Raw genomic sequence first — 23445 nt, 5'->3', positions numbered from 1 at the left:
GATCCTGTTTGACCAAACATCACAAGTGTGCCCCCATCTGGAGTTTTACAATAATGCAGGGCCTAAAGCACCATGGACTGGAGGCAGCAGTGGGAGATTAAAACAAATCATTTCACATAACATAACCTAAGTGAGATCTCATGTAAATCGAAACACATGCAAATAATATGTATTTGTTTATTTAGTTTTCTTCAAAAGGTCACAAATGACGTAAAAGCTATGTTCTTTGCCCGATTAAAGCTGAGCCTGTTTGTTTTGCAGAACTCAAAACACAAACCTAATGCCCCTTATTGTGCACAAAATAGTAATTTTGTTTGATCAATATCAATAGCATATCAAAGTCATATAAAAGTAACTATAACATTAGAAATAAATTTGAAAGCATAAATTAATATGACACATTAAAATACTTTAATGAGATACTTAATACTATTATACTTTAATAGAATACTTATAAAAGCTACAAGAGTAAATATTACCTGCTTGAGCAGAATTTGATTGCTTTTTGGCTTTGATGACAAATTACAGAAACAAGATGTTTGGGAAAAAATCTTTCCAGTAGCCTATCAGTAATAGAATTATTATTCACTACTCTTCGTATGCACTTTATGTTTGAAAATAGTCTTCAGGCCTATTATATTATAGTCTATAATGTCTCATCTGTTTCACATGGCAATCACTCCTCCCACCTCTGGTGCAAATTGGTATTGTGTGAAAATTCTATTTCCATACATCCTGTAGTGTAGACCTAATTGGCTTCTTCCATGGCAGCCTATCTTCAGTTATGAGTATAACTGTGTTCTAACAAGTTTTACAAAATTACACAATTGAAAAGCTTTTCATGCACAAAGCACCCCATAAAACCTCAAATATAAACAATATAACATTATATTAATCTTTATCAGAAAACATCTTTACTTGATCTTACTTGTGTTTACATTTGATATTTGTAATTAAGTGTTTCTGGAGTTCAAATAATAATTATTGTTAAATGAGTTATTTACCACCTTTTTCCCACTACACCAAATCTCTTTGTCAAAAATAGCAATCTAAGCTCACAACACATTGCATTGAGACATGTTGTGAACTTGTCGATTACCTACTTTGTCTGAATGTTTTGCTACATTCCCAGAATAGTAATGCCAGTGATTAACATGAGGTTAATAATTGTTGTCCATACAAGACAGAGTCCTATATCCTTGCCTTGGTAAATATGGATACATCTTTCATCTCAAAGATTTTCTATCTTGCATAGATGCCAAATTACATCAGCCATGAAACTGAACTTCTTATGTCGTACTACCAATATGCCTGGAATGTAGCCTGTGTATAGGGTACTGTGGCACAACAATGCATAGCTTTGTTTTCTTGGCACAACAATAAAGCCCTTCCCATTAGCCTACGCTACTGTTCATTTCGTGGGGAAGTAAATAGAGAATTGGCATTCTCCCATCTCACAAAACTATTATTCAGGGTTGGAGAGGGTTTTTTTATCATGTCAATAGCAAGTATTATTAGTAATTCACAGAAAGTAAAATATATCAACTATGCCATTATTGAGCACTTGAGCAGGACAGAACTGAACTGTTACAGTGGAGTTGACAATGTGTTTGAGATTATTTTCAACTGAAGGCCTTAATAGTTTTGATTATTTTACCTAACTATATAGAAAAGGCTATCTGTCTCTTTTTCTGTGCTGTGCTGTGCTGTGTGTGTGTGTGTGTGTGTGTGTGTGTGTGTGTGTGTGTGTGTGTGTGTGTGTGTGTGTGTTCACGTATGTGACACATGCATTTGCAAGGCAGTATAATTAGTTTTTCATTACATGTGTATTTCATCTGTATACGAGAGGAAAGGTTCGACAACTCAGTCCCTATAACAATAAGCATTTGGCCAAATTGGAATGCAAGACACATTAGCCACAATGGTTGTTTGTATCTCAGCATGCTGTGGTGGTGGGGTGAGGGGTTGTGGGTAAAGCGTATCATTAGGGTTCCCAGCCAACTTGGCACGCCTTTTCAACTGGTCTTTTTACCCGACGGCTTTAATTCTCATAGGGAAAACAGCATCTTGTGAAGTCCACCACCTTTGTGCATTTAATCCAAAGAGTTAATTGAAAAATACTGCCTGCTTCTGGTTAACCGGCCTAACCTTGCTAATTACCTGGAATCATTTCCAGTATTTCAAGTGCACATACAGACAGTAAAGGCAAAAATGGTATTGGACATATTGGATATTCCCTGTTTGTGCCAATATCTTTAAAACACTATGTAAATAAAGTTAAGTACCTTGGTGTAGAACAGGAATAAAGCTTTGGTTAAACAAAATTAAAACTAATGTTTAATGTAAACGAGGAATAAAAATGTTCCCCATGATTAAACACGTTACAAATTTTACTAAATATATGCCTCCCTCCTATAAATTCCCTAGAGATGTCACCTCAAAATACAGTGCACACGCTCGCTGCATGTTCATTATTGGATGTCAAGGACCTTGTACTTGGGGTGTGGGAGGTGGGGAGACAAATCTTGAGGCTGGCCCTCAATTAGTGAGCCACACGTCCTTTGGAAGAAGGTGGAACTCCATTAACAGCTCTTAAACACATGGCCTCTGTTCAACCGCTTCTGACCCCATGACCTTTGGGGTCACTGGACACAATGCGGCCCCATCTGGAGCCATGCCATTGGCCCTATGGCAGAGGGGAAGCCAAGGAAGGACACCAACCTTCGGCATTCATACCATGTCATGTCAGTCTATTGAAGGCCTGAGAACCGTAGCCCTGCTCTACCAGAAACCACATCTCTGAACATCCGCCAATCTATATTCTTCCCACTGATGATCAGGTCTACTAATACGGCCTGTCTTTATTGACATAGTAGTGTGAAAGGAGGGAGAATTCCCCATGTTCGTATTCACACCATAGAGGAGCTGCCCACACAATCCATTATTGTTGGTCGCTGTGGAGCAGTTGGGGGTTAAGTGCCTTGCTCAACGGCAACCTTGCTGGTAATGGAATGGAATGTGCTTTAATATCGTTTAGTCAATAATACTCCTTGTTAATTTAGGCACTTTCAATGCGGCATCGCTATTTTGGGTATGTAGAACAGTTTGAGAAATTAAAACATTCCAAAAGGTTTAAAAAAAATCTCCCACATTTTCACTACCGGTAATTTGACAAATCTTCACAATTACCAAAAATTGCAAAAATGAGACACGTTGTGAACTTGTAGATCTGCTATTTTTGCTGTCCGACATGTCGTATAACAAAGTATAAAATGAATTGAAAACGGCCTCTCTTTGGAAAAGAGAAGTCTATAAGTATACATTTAATAATATAGGCAATTATTTCTTGAAATTACAATGGAAATCCCAGGGAAAACCAGTCTATGTATTTGGTGCAACAATCGAATAAACGTATACTCAGCACCAAACCTTAAAAGCAGCAGGGAGTGCAAGGGTTAGTCACAAGAACCAAGTGCTGTGTATCGAAATAAGTTTTACTGCCTGTAGACTGCTGTAGTCATGTCATCACATCATTAATTTACTTAATAGCATCACACCAGTTAAATGGCTAATTTCAGTGGCAGTTACAGTTATATGTATTGGCTGTCCATGTCATTAATTAGTGGCATTACATTAATTCCACTGGTGGTCAGTGTGTGATTACATTTGGCTCAATGAATCATGGCTCAATGATGCCATCTGGTGGTAGGATCATGAAACGGCTGCTTACATGTCATGCTAGTTATAGTTACCACATTACATCAGTGATGTAAACCCTGCAAACGACCTGCTCCACTCAAGCTGTAAAATAGAACCTGGGTGTGCATTGCATCCTGGAGACATACAAGTGGGCGATAATTTATGAAAGGTTATTGATTTGTGCTCATTATGAAAATCTGATTTTGCTGTCAAACTAAGCATATTTGTTTTCTAGATTTTTGTCACTCCTTTTATATTCTTTAAAATAATAATAATAATAATAATAATAATAATAATAAAATAAAGCAACCAAGAAGGCTGTTGTCTTTAAGCACCTGTCCTACTTGGAGATGAAATAAAAATAACTAACAAACAAACAAATAACAACAAATACACACACACACACACACACACACACACACACACTGCACAGAGTGTTAAGATGAATGTGCCATTTAATCATTGTTCTGTTCTACCAAACTTTATTACAACATAAAGCTGATGAACAGAACTGTGTCGATAGGAAACGAAAGCTATCTTTCAGTGAGATATGGTCAACAATCATGAAAATGTATATTTAAAATTCATTGCATAAAGGCATGGTTGACCTCTCTTGACCAAATACTGTGTGCCGCAAAATACACTGTCTGCCATTGTGCTTTCTATCCTAGTTTGTACATTTGAATATGAGTTGTAACAATTTGAAGGCATTGTAAAAACAAAACCAAAAAGATATTTGCCTTTTAAATAGTATCAAAACTGGAAATCTCTCTTGTAAACTGGTTTTTAGGGTATTAGCACCGTTTTCTTTAAAACAAAGGGAAGAAAATATATAGAAATGTTAATTGCTGAGTTGCGCTTTCTGTGGATTTGGAGTTGGCACACAGTAAAGCCAAAGTGCTACCTCTGAGAATGTGTAAAGATTTACCTATACAAAACAGTAAACACTCAGGATTTGACTGTGCATGTGGTAATTTAGAGTTGACATCCAGAAGAAACAGAGGGTCTTTACCCTGTTTATACCTTTGGATATTAAAATTAATAATATAATAGTTTTTTAGTTTTTAAAACAGACCTGCTGTTGTTTTCCTATGCCATTTCCCCCCATCTGATTAAGCCCAAATTATAAATTGGTTCTTGAAACTACCTTTTGTCATAATGCTTAGCTCTGGATTTATTGATAATTTGGCTCACAATCAAAATCTCCCCATCCACAAATGATAAATCAGTTGCTGTGAGACTAGAGGTCTTGAGTAATAAAATCGTACTATGGTTCCTTGGCCTGTGTCCTGCTGCTGCTGTGCCAGTATCCCTTGCATGTTTAATTTGTTTCACCTTTTCATATTACAACAGTAGAGCTTCAAGATAGGAAATGATAAAACTATGGGATAATTTAGTTTGTGAACATAATATTCCAGTACTGTGGAGGCTCAGTTGTGGTTGTCATTTCCTCCTCAATCATCTCAGGGCTTCCAGTGGTCAGTGATGTGACTCTAGTGATCTGAGCCGATCTTGCTACTTCTGAAAGGAATAAACACCGAACATACGTATAAAATATCATGAAAAAAAGAAAAGAAGCGTTCAACCGTAAAAGGTATAATGCATTTAAATGTTACATTACATTGTTTTCCAAGCCCTTGGATTGATTGATTCAAGCACTTAACAAATATAATTTGTTTTCCAACCCCTTGGATAGATTGACTCAAGCACCTTTTTGCCTTGTACAGTATGTCTTCTGAGATGACATCTCTCTTATAGTACAGCAACCGCAAAAGTACTTCAGCTCATTCACATCTAGTTTAGCATGAGTGAAAAAACCCTGTAACTACTAACTTACAATGCCTGTAAAAGGTTTACTGTTATCATATCTGAGATTATGTGTGTATAAATGACACATCATTTATGTTAACTGAGTTATTATATTATGTCTTTCTTTTTTTAACCATTTTCTAACGCTACCCATTTTAAACTTAGTAGTAGGCTGATCTTTGAACTTACCAGGGTGGCAGAGGACCTGGGGTTTCTCCCACTTTCCCCCAGGGAGGCATCTCACCAGGGGGTTTCGTCTTGGTTGGAAGCCCTTTGCACAGTAGTAACGGATGACTGCGTGGGTCTCATACCTCTGACGAACCTTCCCGAAAATTGATGCGTTTTTCACTTTGGGTGGTGGACCGCATGAAGCTGTTGGTAAAACGTTGTCATGTGAATGGAATGTCAAAGACATTAAAGGTGTTATAGGCAACATTCAGTCGCTAGATGGGGCACTGAACCTCCCCTTCCACATCACTACATTTCTGTTGCTTACAGTTCTAATTCCGTTAGAACTGTATTAAATACATTCGTCTTTATACTTCTACTCTACTACATCTCAAAGGCAAATATTGTACTTTTACTCCACTATAAATATTTGAAAACATTAGTTACTAGTTACTTCATAGATTTTGATTATTATTATTACAAAACCACTTCAGGTCAGACCTACCGGTATATACTTTGGCAATTTGGAAATGGCCGATCTACACAAGCTTACCCCAGACTCGGCAGGGGAGTAAACATGTGGTTTCTACTCACAGGTGCCTTTCTTGCATGTGTAGGACAGGTGGTAGTTGCATGGTACATCACTCCAACGCCCTTCGTCATGCCATACCATGACCACACAGTCTTCACCAGACAGGAAATAGCTGTCTGGCTGTCCTTTATACCAGTTCTCATAGAGCTACACACAGAAAGAGTACAGAAAAACACATCACTGTACAATTACATCAACGGTGATTTACAGTACATACAAGAGAATGATAAAAAAACTGCAAATTGAGGATTAGAATGAGATTGTGGTATGATCTGCTCAGTGGATGATATCTGACTCACCATCTGGTTGTCATCAGACCAGCGGAAATCCCCTTCAATGGTCCTATCATTTAGTCCAGTCCACTGGTATTCTTTGTAATTACCTGGTGTGGCAGAGAAGATGAAAAACAGTCCTCAATCCATGATTTTAATAGTCTCTCAAGCCAGACAATCATTCCACAATCATTCAAGATTGAATCTTCTAATGCTACAGAAATTCTTCATTAACGGCTTTAAATTAAATTGGATTTGGGAGTTTTCTTTCTGTCATGGCCCCCTGAGGCCTGCAGGTTGTGACAGTTCCTAAACATTAATTTGGGGTTGAATATTAGTCAGTTTCACATACAGTACGAGCATTAGACCTATTGGGTTGGGGACGGCACATAATTCAACTAGAGACTCCAATTAAACTTTAAAAAGTGTTAATTTATCCATTTGTAACTCTGAGAGTGTGCAAAGGGTCCATATGGTTACATTTTAACACCGACTTAAATGAACATGGAAGATTTTACTGTGTGGTAGTGATTCATGTCCAGTAAACCCACTGCATAAGGAAAGATGGGGCGGCTGTTACAGCTTTTAGAGCCTAGTGAGTAAAGAGGTCAACAGGGCAGGCAATCAGAAGCTCACCACTTCGGCCCTGCCCCGCAAACAGCTCCCCCCAGAGCAAAGCCGTCAGCTGAATCATAAAACACAGGACGTGATGTTAAGACTGTCCATTGTGCATTCGTGAATTCTCCCCGTGGGATCAATAAAGGTCTACCTCAATCACCCACCCTTCCAGATCACTCTGTGTTGCACTATAACCATGCACCAACCCATGCACCTACTGTTGATGAAGTTCTGCTCCTCTGGGGTCATGATGGACACCAGGTGAGCGCCCACCATGCGACAGTGCTGCTCTGCCACCTCCCAGCTCAGACGCTGGCTAGAGTGACGGTAGCAGAAACCATGGAACTTCTCCCAGCCTGGCTCACACTGCTCGAGGTCTGGAAGAACGACAAAGGAAAACCAAATCTACAGCCGTTTTCCCCCCCCCCCCGAGTCAGCCTGAACAGTTTTTGTTCAGTATTTCAGTTTTTACTCAGTTGTTCCAGGAATACTTATGAGCAATCTGAATTAGAATAGTGCAAATTATGAACATTTTAAAAGGTACTGTATGCATTGCAGTGCATTTCATCTGATACTCAGAGATCTGCATTGTTGTTATACAATGTATCATGTGGGACCTGTTTTGGGAATACATTGAAATGAAAAAATACATTCCATCACGATTCGCAAATGAGCTGAACACTTTACCTATCTGACAGAGGTCACCTCCATAGCTTGGCAGACAGAGGCAAATGAGCTGAACACTTTACCTATCTGACAGAGGTCACCTCCATAGCTTGGCAGACAGAGGCATTTGGGAAGCCCACTCTGTTCAGTACAAGTGCCTCCATTGGTGCAGGGGTCTTCCAGACAAACATCTGAAACAGAACAAAGGGGCTAGAACAACTTTGCATATCATATTGTTTAAGACTTGTGAGAGTGTAAATTTCAAGTGCAAGGAAGTCAGGAAAGAGGAAAAGGTCAGAAAGACATAGGCAAAAAGAGCTGTCGGATTCTGAGGGTGATTAAACCAAATTATTGTAATGATCTATAATTACCATTAAGAGCCACCAGGGAGTGCAGTGTGCAAACAGAGCAAGCTGCTGCAGAAATAAATCGTGTTCAAAGTTTGTGATGGGGGTTAAAAGACAACCTGTGACTATACATGGAAGGACTGCCTCTTATCTTATTATTTTCTTATAAATTAAAATACATTAAACCATAATCTGAAAATGCTATAGAAAGGTAATGACATACCGTAAACTAAGGTGTTCTGCTTATGAGGCAGACAAACTAGTTCCATGCCTATGATAAAAGTCCAATATGAAGCAGATTATGAAGGTGGGCTTGTTCCCTGTTGTAGCCTACCTTATTCACCAGGCCTTAAACAGTTTTAATAGACCAGGAGATCTTACCATTAAGATATGTTTTGTTCCAAAGTGGTAGACAGTTGCTTTGATCAGTCAACATTTATGTTGTCACATTCAATATAGTACTGCTACATGCAGTCAAGTGAAAAGAAAGAAAGAGAAAGAAAGAAAGAAAGAAAGAAAGAAAGAAAGAAAGAAAGAAAGAGAGAGTTGTGGATAACTGGATATCACCCCAGGAATAAAAATAAATAAAAATAGACCTTGATGTTTTTGAAAATGTACACTGGGTTCTTCTAAGCATGTTGCAGGAGCTGCAGGTTATGGAACCTATTGATTGTTTAAAAAAAGGACTCTCATTGTAAGAAAAAATAAAAACATTTAGGCCCAAACCACACCAATGATTCGCCATGCAACTATGGTTGCATGGAGTTGCATGAAACCATTATCACCAGTGGCAGTTGCAAGATGTTGCATTGGTGTGACATGTCCTTAAAACTGTTTTGTTGCAAAGAGTTGCATTGGTGCGGTTTGGGCCTAGGTTTGTTTTAGGAAGTGCATCCAATGTGACGATAATGATGAAGGGGATATGTATGCCTGCCAATTGCCTGGCATTGACTGTGGTGGCATATTTAGTTGATACAAGAAGCATCAACAACATTATTAAGGAAAAACATGCTTGTAATGATTTGAAGTGGTGTAAGTATTTGTGGGGGTGATTTGAAGAATATGCAAATTTTCTTTGGTTCAGAATTCATTTTCATTAGTCATTTCCATGTCAGCTTCTCAGAATCTCAACAATTTATCAAAGGCTAACAATTTATGCAGATTTACAGTTTAATGGTATTGTCTCCACATAGAAGTGAGCTTAATCTCCAATGAATTAATCCTCCAATTAAATGCTGCTGACACAGCTCTATCTACACCTATATTCTGACGGCCTGAACAATGTACACTGCCCTACAAAGCCAAAGTGCAGTATACATTTTTGGTCACACCAACTTATTTGTGTATCCCAATGAAATTACCTGAAGAACATTTATACAATTAGTGTAATATCACTTAGGCCTACTGGTATATGTACTTTCATAGTTAATGCACTCTGGCTTTGTAGGGCAGTACAGTAAGGAAGTAGGTAACACTAAGGAAACAAATCAAACTTTTAGCCTATATCATTTATGGAGCTGAAGGAAAATAACACATTTGTCAGTGATTCATTCAACTACTGTCCATGACCCAGATAGTGACCTATAGTATAAAGATATATGGAATGGGGTTACTTAACCAACACAGTATTACTAATACAATGCAGCTCTATCACCAGGCCTGTCTAACATTAGATTCAACATTGTTTGTGCTTAACAAACATGGTATTCTGTGCTACAATATCATTACAAGTCCATCTAGAATTACGAGAATTTTAAATCTGATGAAAGAGCGCAACTTGGAGCTAAACAACTTAAACTCTATCTGTTCTTAAACAACATCATCTATAAAAAAAAACATTATTGCAGTTGCTTTGATCACTCAATATTTCTGTTGTCACATTCAACATTAGTACTGCTACAGTCAAGTGAAAGTTCAAGTCCCTTATCTAGTTCATTCCAGATCAACGCAGAAAGAAACTTTCAATGATTTCTGACAGTTTAGGCAGAAGATGTTGATGTGCAGTCAAAACACTAAGGTTGGGGAGGTTGAAGTTAAATCCATTGATCATCATCAATGTACTATGACAATGTCGGCTCAGCAGCACTTTAACCTGGACATCACTCTCACAGAGGAAACTCATCACAGAAGAAGCACTGAAACATTCAGATATTCCAGACAATACAGTACTTCACAGAAGTCATTCTTTAGGTGAGGGAAGGGTGAGGGGGGGACATCATGCACAACTAGACTGGCTTGTTGAAAGTTGTGAGTTGTCAAATGGAAGACATCCCAGGTGTGAGTATCTTGAAGGGTAGTCACAATTAGAAGGGTGAGGGGTATTTTAAGAGGAAGTGGGAACAGTCAACGTAGTCTTATTTAGACGGGAGTGAGAGATGAAGTTGAGGAAGTCATTTGAAAGGTTGTGGTTTACAGAAAAAAGGAGCAAGGCAGGTTGGGGAGGCCAGGGATTTAGTGAATCATTGTATTGAGAAGCAAGAAGACAGTTAGGGTCATTAGGGTGAATTTGAGGTTACCTGAAAGTGTCCCTGTACTGCCCACAGCAGCCCTCTCATTGGGCAAAATGAGCAGCGTGGGCGGCTGGGTGAAACTAAATTCAGGGTCCACCCGGCCTTGATTCACCGGTGGTATAGTAAGACCTATCACCTTCCGTGGATCAGCTTGCTCATGGAAACCCGGTGCCACTGAAGTGGTTGGACTCCAAGAGTGTGATGTCGACTTCACGGAGGTTGTCATAGTAGCAGCATTGGGCTCTGTCCTGGAGACGTCGGATTCTGCTGTGGAACCTGGAGCAACTGCTGAGAAATTCGAAGAGGGAACTTTGGTGTACTCCACATCATCTAGAGACTCTTGGGGTGTGTCAGTGGTGTGCAGCAGCTCCCACTGGGCTGTTTGGGGATTCACAGCAAGCACAGTTATCTCTTCTCCTAGCGTTGGTTCAGCTGTGGCTAGCTCATGCCCACTTCCATCCTCATGGTCAGTGGTTGTCGGATCGGCATCTAATCGGTAGGACGATGTGTGATATTTTGCAGATAACTGGGAGGTGTTGGACAGCTCTGAGGCTTTAGTGGTGGATAAACCCACTTCAGAAACTATGTGTTCTTCGGTTTCACCAAATTCTATGCTGGTGCTACCTTCTTGTCTAGAAGCTGAGGTCACCCAAGAACGTGCTGCTGTAGAGTTCATATTTTGGCCTACGTTAGACGAGTTTCTAGGATTTGCGTGTCCAGTCTGAGACTCTGTAGGAATGGCGGTGGCCTCGACAGAAGCTGACAGGTGGGGGATGGAATTGGAAGTGAAGGATTGTGCCGTTGCAGTGGGACTGTCTGTTTCAGTGTCTGAAAAACAAAATTATGAGACCTGAGTAAATATTTACAATTTAGGCATTTAGCAGATGCTCTTAATCCGGAGTAAAAACTAGGGAATACATCCAATGCATAGTAATAGCAATCTAGTAATATATGATCATAGGTAAACCAAGAACCTATCATCAGTCTAAGCCGTATAATATTATATGTACATTGAAACTATACACACTATAGGATGCCTATAGGAAATTCACTTGGCATCTATACATAACATGCTATGATTGCAAATCACATTCCATCAGAATTATACAATTTCACTAGTCATATACCTTGTAAATAATCTGCAGAGCCTTCCGAAGGGATCCACATGGAGGTTAGGTCACCGTGGGAAGAGAACGTCGGTTGGGCTGTTTGGTTAAGATCTTCTCCTACTTCTCCTGGGGACAAAGTTGAGAAAGATGTCTGCACTGGGTGAATTGTGGCATCAAGGGTCATAGAGGTGCTTCCTGTGGTATTCACTTGACCCTGGCTGCTGAAATTGGCTTCGGATCCGTCTAAATCTAAGCTGGTCTCAGGCATTGTTTGGAAGTGCTTGGAACCATCAGATAGCTGGGACTCGTGTTCTGTAAGGTTCATGTCTGGCATTGGCTGATAATGCCTGTGAGGCTCATACGATGGTTTAGGAAAGTCTGGGTTTGATACTTCAAACTGTGGAAGGCTGACGTTTCGGTCATGGATGGAAGCGGTCTCGTTGTTGTCACTGGGCAGTAATGATGTGGTAAATGGGGGATAAGAGGCATTTGTTGTGTTGCTAGCATTAAATGCCGTAGGATGTTGGAGATTGTCATCCATTTCTGTGGGATGTGAAGTTTCATCAAAGGGCTGGAGGAAGTCCAAAGAGGATGTGGGCTTGTTTAGAGTTTCTGTGGTGCCGTTTGGAGTTTCTGTGATGATGGACAGAGCTGTGGGTGGTGTTTCAACCAGGTCTTCCCCAACAGAAGGACCAGGGGAAATGTCAATGGATTCTAGCACGCTCTGAGCCTCTCGTTCCACTTTCTCAGACTGGAGGGTCAAACGTATTTCTTGTGCTGGTTCCATTAGAATGACCACATCTTGTCCAATGTCCTCAGGTTCTGTGGCCATGTAGTCCATGGGAGACTCGGTATGAGGACCTCCATTCTCTGCAGGGATTGATAACATTGACAAGGAATTGATTACACATCAACCATTTGAAAAAGTGTAACACCTTTTACAAAAAGATTGATATCAGAAGAATAGAACCAATGTTGTTTATATTTAAAGGATAGTATGTAACTCAATTCCGTGGCTAGCAAAATTAGGTTTCCAGAATACTATATTTTCAAGATAGTCAATTATAAACTTTAAGATGTGTCCCCCACCCCCCAAAAATATCTTAAGTACAGGGCGGAACATAACAAATACCATACTTTGCACAAAAACACCAAATACATTCGATTTTCCATTTTGCATTCAACCACCCAAAATGTATCAAAGATATACAGACCGTTGAAACAATATACATCATGAAGGCTGTTAGGTTCTGGGAAGCCAGTTTGATTGCTGAAGCGATAGACGGTTTTCACTCCAGCTTGGTGACCTCCACACCTCTCCCTGGGCGTGATGATGGGGTAACGCACGCTGCCGTCAGAAAGCCAGCCAGGGCTACAGCGGTCCAGTCCCGTACTCCACGACAGGTACAACTGCCCCGTCGTGGCTAGCACCGCCCCTGCAGCCTTGCAATACGACTGCGCCTCCTCAAATGACAGCTGCTGTGGGTTGGGGTCATGGAACACCTCCCCTGTGAACACAAATCGTTACTTACAAACATACAGAAATCGATATCCCAGCATTAAAAGTGAATAGGAGAACTCTGAGCATCGTGACCGATTCAAACAAGCTTGTGCTTGTTTGAAAAAAACCAATGTATTCAGTATCACTTTCAGCATGGAATACTTCTCATTTGATCTGTTTGACTGTAGCATTTTGTATTGAAATGCTTCCTTCTTTTCACTGAATATGATGATGCAGTAACTGCACTTGTTATTATATGACTGTGTAGACAAATATTTCTGGGGGGTTTTGCGGGGGGGGGGGGGGGGGGACAATATTTTCCCCTATGCAGGATTCATTACTGTATCTTCCTACACTGATGGCTATTCTTACCATGGATTTGCTGCACATAACAGTATACATCATATAGGTCATCTGGATCCAGTGCACCATAGTTCCTCACTCCTGGTTGCCCTTCCATGTCTCCATAGCAACCTTCACGTGGCACTTGTATTGGATATCTGTGAATGTGGTGCAAGAATGCAAACAATCTGAATCAACAACTAACTAACGGTGCCGGAGATTAGCTGGTAACGGATGGACGGACACACGGACACACACGGACAGACGGACGGAGTGCAAAACATACTCTCTCCCCATGCCTTCGGCCTGGTGGAGACAACAACTGTGTTTTAGGTGTAGGCTGAAGTAGTGGTTCAGCCATAGGTAATTAATATGAACGATGTAAGCACAGATTGCCAACACATAATGTCCCATCTCTTTCCATGCATATTTAAATCCCTATATTTTGGAAATTAACCGTTTGAACCATATGTCGTCTCTATCGGGTATGTCCAAAACTGTTTTCACAATTAAAATTCAAAAGTATCAAAAGTATCAGATCGACAAGCTCCTACTACACAATTTTTTTATATGGAGATAGGAGGTTTCTGCCTGACAGCAGCGATGTACTATATCGTACGTCAATAACAGATCTACAAACTTAGATTTTAAGCTTGTAGATCTGCTATTTTCGCCGAATGTTCGTCTATTTTTGCTCTGCTATCATAACATGCCCAAAATCGAGACACAAGGGTTCATGTGGATGTGGTTAGAAACCTATGGAATATAGGCTACCTAACAGACTGATCTGCAAGCCAGCCAGCATCACACTGCTCATAGCCATCATAATAGGCGGCCAGCAGTTGGTCAGGAGTGGCGATGTGAGCCCCAATGCCCTCGCAAGCCTGCTGGGCCTGACTGAAGGAAAATCCATACCGCCCCACAGCATCCCTGTAGTGGAAGACAACCCCTGCGCACGCACACGTGCATGCACACACACGCACACGCACACGCACACGCGCACACACACACACACACACACACACACACACACACACACACACACACACACACACACACACACACACACACACACACACACACACACACACACACACACACACACACACTTAAAAATAACTTTTCTTTCCTTCATAATATTTTAGATAACATAACAATTGAAACTAGAAGGCACAGGTCTCCACCAGGGCAGGTCAGGTTGTGGCCTCCTTGTGGCGCTACAATGTGAATCTTATGCCTTGGATGGCAATTGGATGATTTGAGGCATTTTGTTCCAAAAATGTGTTTTGCAGAAATCCACCTGTTGGTGGCGCTATAACAGGCCAATGTGAAAATGGTGGGATATATTCCTCAGCCTAGTAGGAACGTCTGTGAAAGATTTCACGTAAATTGCACACTGCGTTCATGATTTGAGGGTTTTTGTTCAAAACAGGCCAATCCTGCAAATTTTGAAAGCCAATGTTAGCCAATCAGGATGGAATATGGTTCATCGTTGGCATCTAGGGAGTGTGTGTGCAAAGTTTGGCATCGACTGGGTTAACCGGAAATTAGCTGGTAACAGACGGACACACACACACACACGGAGTGCAAAACATACTCTCTCCCCATGCCTTCGGCCTGGTGGAGACAATAATTGGAATGAGTGTGAAGAAAACCTAATGTAGGTACCTTTGACCTGGAGTTGAACAAGGTCACTGGCATCCTCCAGGCCTTGTTGCACCTCACAGCGGTAGTAGCCTGAGTCGCTGGAGCGCAGCTCCCCCAGCCACAGTGACACGTCCTCGGCCGAGTCGGTGTAGTTGAGCAAGGCGGCCCGCTCTCGGTACGCCTCACTGACCTTGACCCTGTGACCTCGTACCACCAGGATCTCCGTCTCCTCCCCATCATTAGCCACCACACTCCACTTGGTCCGGGGTACGATGGGAGGGTACACGGAGGCCGGTGTGGGGGACAGGGACACCAAGCAGGGGATGGTGATGGAGCCTCCCAGCGCGGCAGACAGAACACCTGCGTGGGGGACATTCACCTGGAGCTGCTGGACATCTAATGGAGAAGAGCCAAGAAGAAACCTTTGCTGGCAATTTCCATAGAAATCTTTAGAAACTGCGCAAACCATGGCGTGTTTATGAAGAAAAAAAAATTATGGAAAGAAAGTTTATTAAAAATCACCTTTGGGAACATGCATAATTATGAAATAATGATTATTATTAAACAATTAACCACTCGGCTGGGCACGGGAAACTGAAGAGTGTAGAATGAATCACTGCATAGTTTTGTTATTACAAATAGAAATGGGCACCTAGACGGTAAAAAACGGATGATCTCCCCATGTGCCCATACCTGCAATTAACTGGCTTGTTACACCTGTGCCCCTTAATCTCTTCACCTGCCGATTTCGACACCCCACCCATCAAGGTGAACCCGCCACAGCTGGCCAAATACAAACAGGCAGAATGGCTCCTCTAGTTAGTCTATCATATAATACATACAGAGCGTTTCCGCAGATTTTAAAAACGACTATGTCGCGACTCGTACGACAGTGTCATATGCCGATCTACAAGCTCACAATGCATTGCATCACGTTACTACTATGCATTGTGAGCTTGTACATCTGTTATGTTATTTTTTTATGATCACTTATAATGAACATCACCAGGTTGAAAGTAGTTAAAAAATATTACCGGTATTTAAAAGGTTCTCTCTGAAGATCCTTAACTACAAACAATATATCCATGATACAGTACCTTGTGCAGGTGGAGTTCGGGCAGGGAAGGCCAAGGTGAGATGGGAGACTGCACACAGTAACGAAATAAGTTGAAATGGTCTGAGAAGGTAAAGAGGAACAGAGAGCGGGGATTAAAAGAGCATAGAATTGAAAATTGAAACATTGAAACAACCATATACAGTCAGATAAATAGATTTAACCAATATTTATTATTGGTTAATTAATATTATTATATAATATTTAATCTTGGTGTTCGGCCCTGCTACATTTTTCTCCCTGCTCGGCACAATTAAACACCATCATTAAACATTAAGAGCAGGGAGATAGATATACAATAACAACCCCCCATGGGGAACAGGAATAGCAGAGCCCACCGGTGGTGCTGGGGTGGCGGTGGGAGCAAACATAACAACACCAGGAACGCATAAACCGCCCCCTAAGGTCTTCCACTGCTGGCCTGCTCGCTTTGCCAAAAAAAATGGCAACAAAAAAATACGGGGAAGCAGATTTTTGCTTCTACGGGCCGTCGGCATGGAACAAGCTCCCACTGTACCTTCGTCAGGAAGCCTCTGTAGACATTTTTAAAGCTCAGCTCAAGACCCACTTCTACAACATTGCTTTTAATTGATATTTTCTTTTTTCTTTTTGTTATTCATGTCCTCACTGTATTGCATTACTGCTTGTTTTTAATGTTGTTGCCTTGCTTTTCTTTTATTCTCCATTTTTCTGTAAAGCACTTTGAGCTGCATTTCATGTCATGAAAGGTGCTATACAAATAAAGTTTTATTATTATTATTATTATATGCAGAGGAAGGAACGCAGGAAGAATCCAGTCTTAGTTGAACTTAAATACCCCGCCCAATTGGTCAGCTGACTGCCACATCAGCGTATGATATGTGGGTCTTGCAAACACTGTACATACAGTATACCCACATAGTATAGTAATGCAGCGTATTAACCCCAGCGTATTGTGCCCTTTACTTGAGCATAGCATGAAGCCGCTCGAGTATATCTTACTGACCTAACTTTGCAAGCTACAGATTCCCAGTTCCTGGACCTGGGTCCCTGGACCCAGAGCAAAACACTGTGACTGAACCCCTAACTGTGCCCAATGAGCAGGTTAGTGCCTGGGTGCCTCCGCCAAAACCGTATAAAATGTAAACAGTAAGACTAGACTAGAAAAAGGACTAATGCCGTTAAATTACCATTTCAGCTTTCTGTTCAGTTAGTATTTTATGTGCTCTGTTGTACCGTCCTAGATGTCCCACAAGGCTATTTAAATGGTGTCACGCGACTGACTGTGTTGTATGACGAACAAAATATCTATTTTCAACTAAAGAAAGTGTTGACACAGTTGTGCGATGAAGTATAAATTAGCCTAACGCTCTGTTTCCAGTCACTAGCAGGGAACAATGGTTACATGGTACTGTACCCTTTTATTTCCTCCACAGCTAATTATCATGTGAGTTAGCTTTGCCTTATTCCAGCAGCAGGGACCACCTACAGAGTAGGACCATACTGACACGTCTGTGTTTCTGTATTTGCCAACAATGGTTATACGTACTTAAGAGGCCGACAGTAGAGATATACTGCATGCAGTGCACACTAGGGCTAGAAAGACAAAATAAATCCACGTCAGCCAGCTGATGCACCTAATTGGATGTGATTTACTTAATTTGCCATACTATAGCTATACTTGTTAAGTTGTTCCTGACTGGAAGGCATTCTTACATCAATTTCACTTTCTAAAGACAGTTGGGAATAGTGAGAGAAGTCTAATGACTTGCTGATTACTCTATCTCTGTATCAATGTCAAGATATACTTGACATTGATACAGAAGATATACTGAATGTATGGGATCAAATAGATGCAGAATAGAGGATATCACTCAATTATGGGCATGAATGTACACAAGGTGATAAAACAGAGTCGAACAATACCATAGTGTAAAAGTCCCTAGTCTAGAAGGAAGCTTCTTCTCTGGTCCCAGAACTTTACATGCACACTCACTCACACACTCACACATTCCGGCCAATCACAATTGGCTTCCTCACTTTTAGTCCGGCCAATCACAATAAGTGTCTTCAATTTTCTGCCCTCACTTTTTATCCTCAATACGTACATTGCTCAGCCAATCAAATCATCTCAATTCCGTGCTCAGCCAATCAAATCATTGCTATGATTCACACAAACATACAAAAGCTGGGCATAGGAGGGGCTAGCCCCTCAAAAACTAAAAATCACATCCGTGTGAAGTGAGGGGCGCTATATATACATCTTGACGTAATTATCAGACAAAACAAATATGGACAAAACAAATCCATGTCAATGGCATTTTTTTAAGGAAAAACTAAATTAAACCTGTATAGGCTATAGGAGGGGCTAACGCCCCTCAAAAACTGGGCGAGTGGCGGTTGTCACTGATGCACATTAGGCTACTGTAAAAGCCTATAAGAAGACCCAGACATGAACATGTGCAGCTTCTCTGGCTACCCAGGGAAAGCTGGGAGCATTGGTATCCGACCACATGCTAGTTATCATCACCTCCAAAAGTTATTATACATCTCCACAGCATGGGGACATGCTGCCAAATGCTTCACCACCAGTCGGACCCCTGTCATTAACACACTCCCTGCTGACCGTATACAGTATGACCTCGACGCAGAAGCCATGAGCTGGAGATGTCCATTCCAAGTGAAGTAAACACTTAGAAAGTAGACTTCAAGGTTGTTAAGATGCCCTTATAAGCAAATATTACATATGGTCACTAGCAGGTTTTGTTGTTATTTTGCTACCGTCTGCTTTCCAACATAATTCAGTGCTGTACTAGATAAACTGATGTTAACCACTGAACTGCATGAGACTACTGTATAATTAATCTACTTTATGTGGCAGACCACTCTGCCTTGTGCTAGATGCTCTTAGGTCCTGCGCAGCTGCAGTGTATACCCTTGATTGATGTGTGTCAGTTCTGGCTTTGACCAGTAAACCTGAGCTCCCTTCTCCAGTGTTTTATTTCTTTATTAGTTGTGTTCATAGGCCACATACACAACATTTATATTACAATACACTGATGAGAGGTGAAAGATATAAATCCATAATGACTTCAACTTCAGTCATGAAGCCGAGATGTACAGTAGCCTACTGCAGGAGAAGGCAGATTGAAGTGTTCATAATATTTAGCGTCTTCATTGTATCTCATTTTGACATTTGGGCTAGTCCTGCTTTTGATGTGACTGAGGGAAACTCCTTAGACTCTTGGACTCCTGCTGGGGTTACTAACTCTGCCCCTAAATCACTGTCTCCATTGGTAAATTGTGAAAAAAGAGCCTCTCAACATATCTATAAATGAGCACAGAGGAGGTAGTGTCTGTCTGCATTTGTTTCTTCTGTGTGTGTGTGTGTGTGTGTGTGTGTGTGTGTGTGTGTGTGTGTGTGTGTGTGTGTGTGTGTGTGTGTGTGTGTGTGTGTGTGTGTGTGTGTGTCAGAACGTTTGGCCCATCTCTTTGTGCCAACATAAATTGCTAATGAACAGGCATTAAATTCACTCATATTTAGGCGATATGTATTACATTTAATCAGTCAGTCATCTTTCTAGACTATAGACATTCATCAATACAATTGTGCACTAAAGATGCTACAATGCAGAATGCCATTAATCAGGGTTATTAAAACATTATTTTTTTACAATAAAAACTTTTCTGTTTATAATGACAAAGTATGAATTAGCCTTAACTCCACTCTTGCTGCCTGCAGCTGTATATCAAATACACTGCTCCTAACAGTTGCAAACATGACACACTTGTGTCTAATAAATAGCCTTGTTTGGTGGTCAAATAAGTGTTATTTGTTGTTTTCTGGCCAGCTGGGTGGACTCCATAGGCTGTATGACTATTAGTATTCTTGACAAGAAAGCGTCTTACAAAAGGCGAGCAGTAGGCAAGGAGGACAGCTGCACACTTAGCTTTCACTTTGCACCAACTCCCTCACAAAAAGCCTCGGGGGGAAAATTAAAGGACAGGGCACTGGCACACTTGCTCACTTTCTGTCTTCGTCTCTATTTTTTCAGGGACGGCAAGGGAAGTTGAAAAACCACTAAGGATCATTTAGAGCCGGCTTTCTAGAGAAGGAGTGGTCACATTAAGGCGCTGTCCTGTCTCAAATGGTATAAGTGTTGTGAAAGTATGTTTAAACACCAGTTTGAGCTCATCCTAATGTAGTCAGACTGATGACAACGGACCTTAATGCCAGATACCAGCAGTTATTTTGTGCCTTCTTTGAACGGAGGTATTTGCCCTCATGGTCACAGTTCCTGTGGCATCTTTTCTCTTTTAAACAAACTAAGATTAAAGACAAGTCATATGAGTGCATCTCCAGATCTGCAGAGTGAATAAAAGCTGCTTTAAATGCATTGCGTAGTGGTAGAACAAAACCTAACTCATGCTCATGCAGAAACAGAAAGGCAGATTAACAGAAGCGGCGATGATTACATGTTCGTGCCTTTGTGCACATGGCATGCAAAATTGGGATGAAAGTACAGGATGGTGAGACCAACAGATGTGGTCTCTCTAGAAATGTGTCCCTACTCCCTGGTTTGGGATGCTGTCTCTGTATCAATGTTCCAACTAATCTCTCTAAAAATACTATTCAAAAAGGAAAATGTCTTTCAGTTTATTGTGAAAGTGGAAAAAATACATCCTAGACCTGCATATAGCTGCAAGCTACTGTAAACTCATGTCTCATGGGGCCTCTGCAGTACTATAATTCAAGGTCAGTCCAGACAAGGCAATTATTTGCTCAATGACCTGGGAAATAACTCCTGATCTCAGCTGAGCCAGGTCAAACTTTCGCTTGACACCATTTTCTTAGTTCATGTACTAAGCTCAGCTGGAATGAGGTTGGTCATTGCCTCCCATCTTCCAAGGTGCAGACCTGAAGAAAAGCAGACAGACTTCAATGATGTAACCAGGTTTTTTTCCTTGTCTTATCTAATGCGTTTAGTTGCGCACAGAGAATAGCTGATCTACAAGCCAGCACCGGGGTCTAAATGTCTCAATGGGAGAGCAGGAAGATGTTTCTATGTCAGTCGTTTTGTAGATCTTCTATTTTTCAATAGCTAAAGCATAATGCTAACACCAAAATGGGTTCCCACCCAAAATGGGTTTTAATATTGTATTAACATAATACAGAATAAGATTGGTTAAAGTAAATCATGTTTTATTCCTTAAAATAAATTCTGGGTTGCCGATTTAAAGGCGCATCATTTTCTTTGCTAAAATACATTTTACTAAATAGCTCTGTATATGATTCATTGCCATAGTTTGTTCAGTAACAGGGCAGGTCTCCCTGTCTCTCCAGTCCAGCTCTTTAGTATACAGAAAATGCATTTTCAGGTCAGGATACAAAGTTTATCCAATCAGGAGAGAGAACTCATACAGAATTCAAGATAAACAAGTGAAATTGGAAGTGCATGAAGAAGTGAGCAGTGAGGAGACAATGTAACTGAAACACTACACATTTTAAGCTGATCTGCCGATTGGCTGAAATTGGCAACCCACCTGAAAATGCACCATCAGATAGGGTGTTCACTTTGTTTTAAACAAAGACATATCACACCTAAAACAGTAATAGTCTAGTAGTGTTTCCCCTTTCATAACATACCGGTAAGTGATTTTATTTTTTTATTTTTAAGAAATGATAATTTCTATAATTTCCTAAATGCAGTTGGTCACCATCCAATATTAGTAGTTGATCTACATGCTTAAATAGTATCAGTAGATTGGATTGCAAAGAAAACATTCTCAGTGAAACTTTGTCAACAGCATGGTGGTTTTGTGTTGGTATAAACTCATGATCTGCTAACATACGTGAATGTTCCTCTAAATGTACTTGCCAGGGGCAAAAAAGGATAAGGCAAGGAGGATGAAAGTCGACTTTCCCTTTAAAGTGGTACACTATAGGGCCTACAATGTACAAGTAGTCCTATGTTAAATTTGGAGAGTGGATAAGAGTGCGGGTCCTATTTGAACAATGTGTAGTAGGCTAGGCTACTTAACAATGCTCTGGCATATTACCAAATTCTGGGAATATATAGTAGCTACACTACTACACCATTGACTGACACGGCAACTTACTATAGGCTGACACAGAGCTCTACAGTATTCTCATTACTTAAAACAGTTAAAAGACCGTTGTATAATAATTAATAAGCTACATATAGCTATTTAAAAGATCATTTAACCTAAAATAAACCATGGCATATGAGAGTAAAGTTTAATTCTCTATATCATCTTAGTTTATGAAGGAAATGCAATCATTGGCTAAAAGTAGATAAAGAACAACGTCACGTAGAAACGTCATAACCTACATTAGCCTGCAAAGTAGGTTATTCATTGAAATAAACAAATAAAATAAAGTAGGCTACGCTATAATACAATTTGCTTTTACAAATAATTTGTAATAAATGAAACAAAACAATAGCAAAATGCGCTATGCACTGCAGTTACCACATCAACGTAGGCTATTGCATCAATCTAAAAGCGTAACTTAATGACCTACCGCATTCTTGTTAACATTTCAGCGGCTGAGCGATCAATCTAATTCTTGATGTAAAAGTAAAAGTTACTGTCTTCTCCGGTGAGCAGCAGTCTGTTCGGCTCCAGAGAACTTGGTGCAGTGCGTAGGCAACGGGCACTGCGACGCTCAAACACCGGCTATCCTGGCAGAGGTATAGGCGACACTATGGGAGAGCTACGCAGGTATGGCACTGGCGGCCGACCGACTCCAAAGGATGCAGAGAAAGAGGGAGTTCGGGTAAAGTGAAGAAAGACCAATATGAAATCCCGAACTGCCCACTTTTCCACTCAATCACGGATGGAGAGGGTGGTGTATGCCCATCAAAGGGGACGGGGAGGGATGACATCTAAGTTAACTGATGTCATAGGCTATTAGGCGAAAGCTGAAATCATGAGTTAGCCAATATAATGTTTTGCTGCAGGAAAAAATGAGAAATGCACTGACGCGTTCCTGAATAAGCCAGCCTTGGCGGAGGCAGAGTGTGCTGCCATTTGACTCAGTGCAGCGAGC

At 40.8% G+C, this 23445-nt stretch overlaps 1 protein-coding gene across 1 annotated transcript; it reads right to left on the bottom strand.

The window, feature by feature from the left end:
• Nucleotides 1–4131: 4131 nt before the first annotated feature.
• On the bottom strand, nt 4132–23242 carry LOC308331943 (brevican core protein-like). Its single transcript, XM_080787495.1, has 14 exons — nt 22918–23242; nt 16378–16457; nt 15302–15676; nt 14408–14582; nt 13664–13791; nt 13005–13298; nt 11809–12660; nt 10688–11509; nt 7908–8015; nt 7377–7535; nt 6568–6650; nt 6271–6415; nt 5698–5880; nt 4132–5220 (listed from the first exon to the last, which is right to left on the bottom strand). Exons 1-14 carry the CDS (start codon nt 22932–22934, stop codon nt 5093–5095), a joined length of 3549 nt encoding a protein of 1182 aa, XP_080643621.1. The 5' UTR covers nt 22935–23242; the 3' UTR covers nt 4132–5092.
• Between the last annotated feature and the right edge of the window lie 203 nt (nt 23243–23445).

Source organism: Protomyctophum bolini (genome assembly GCF_963924005.1).
Source record: "Protomyctophum bolini genome assembly, chromosome: 17".
NCBI classification, from domain to species: Eukaryota; Metazoa; Chordata; class Actinopteri; order Myctophiformes; family Myctophidae; genus Protomyctophum; species Protomyctophum bolini.
This window is presented reverse-complemented; position numbering and strand designations above follow the sequence as displayed.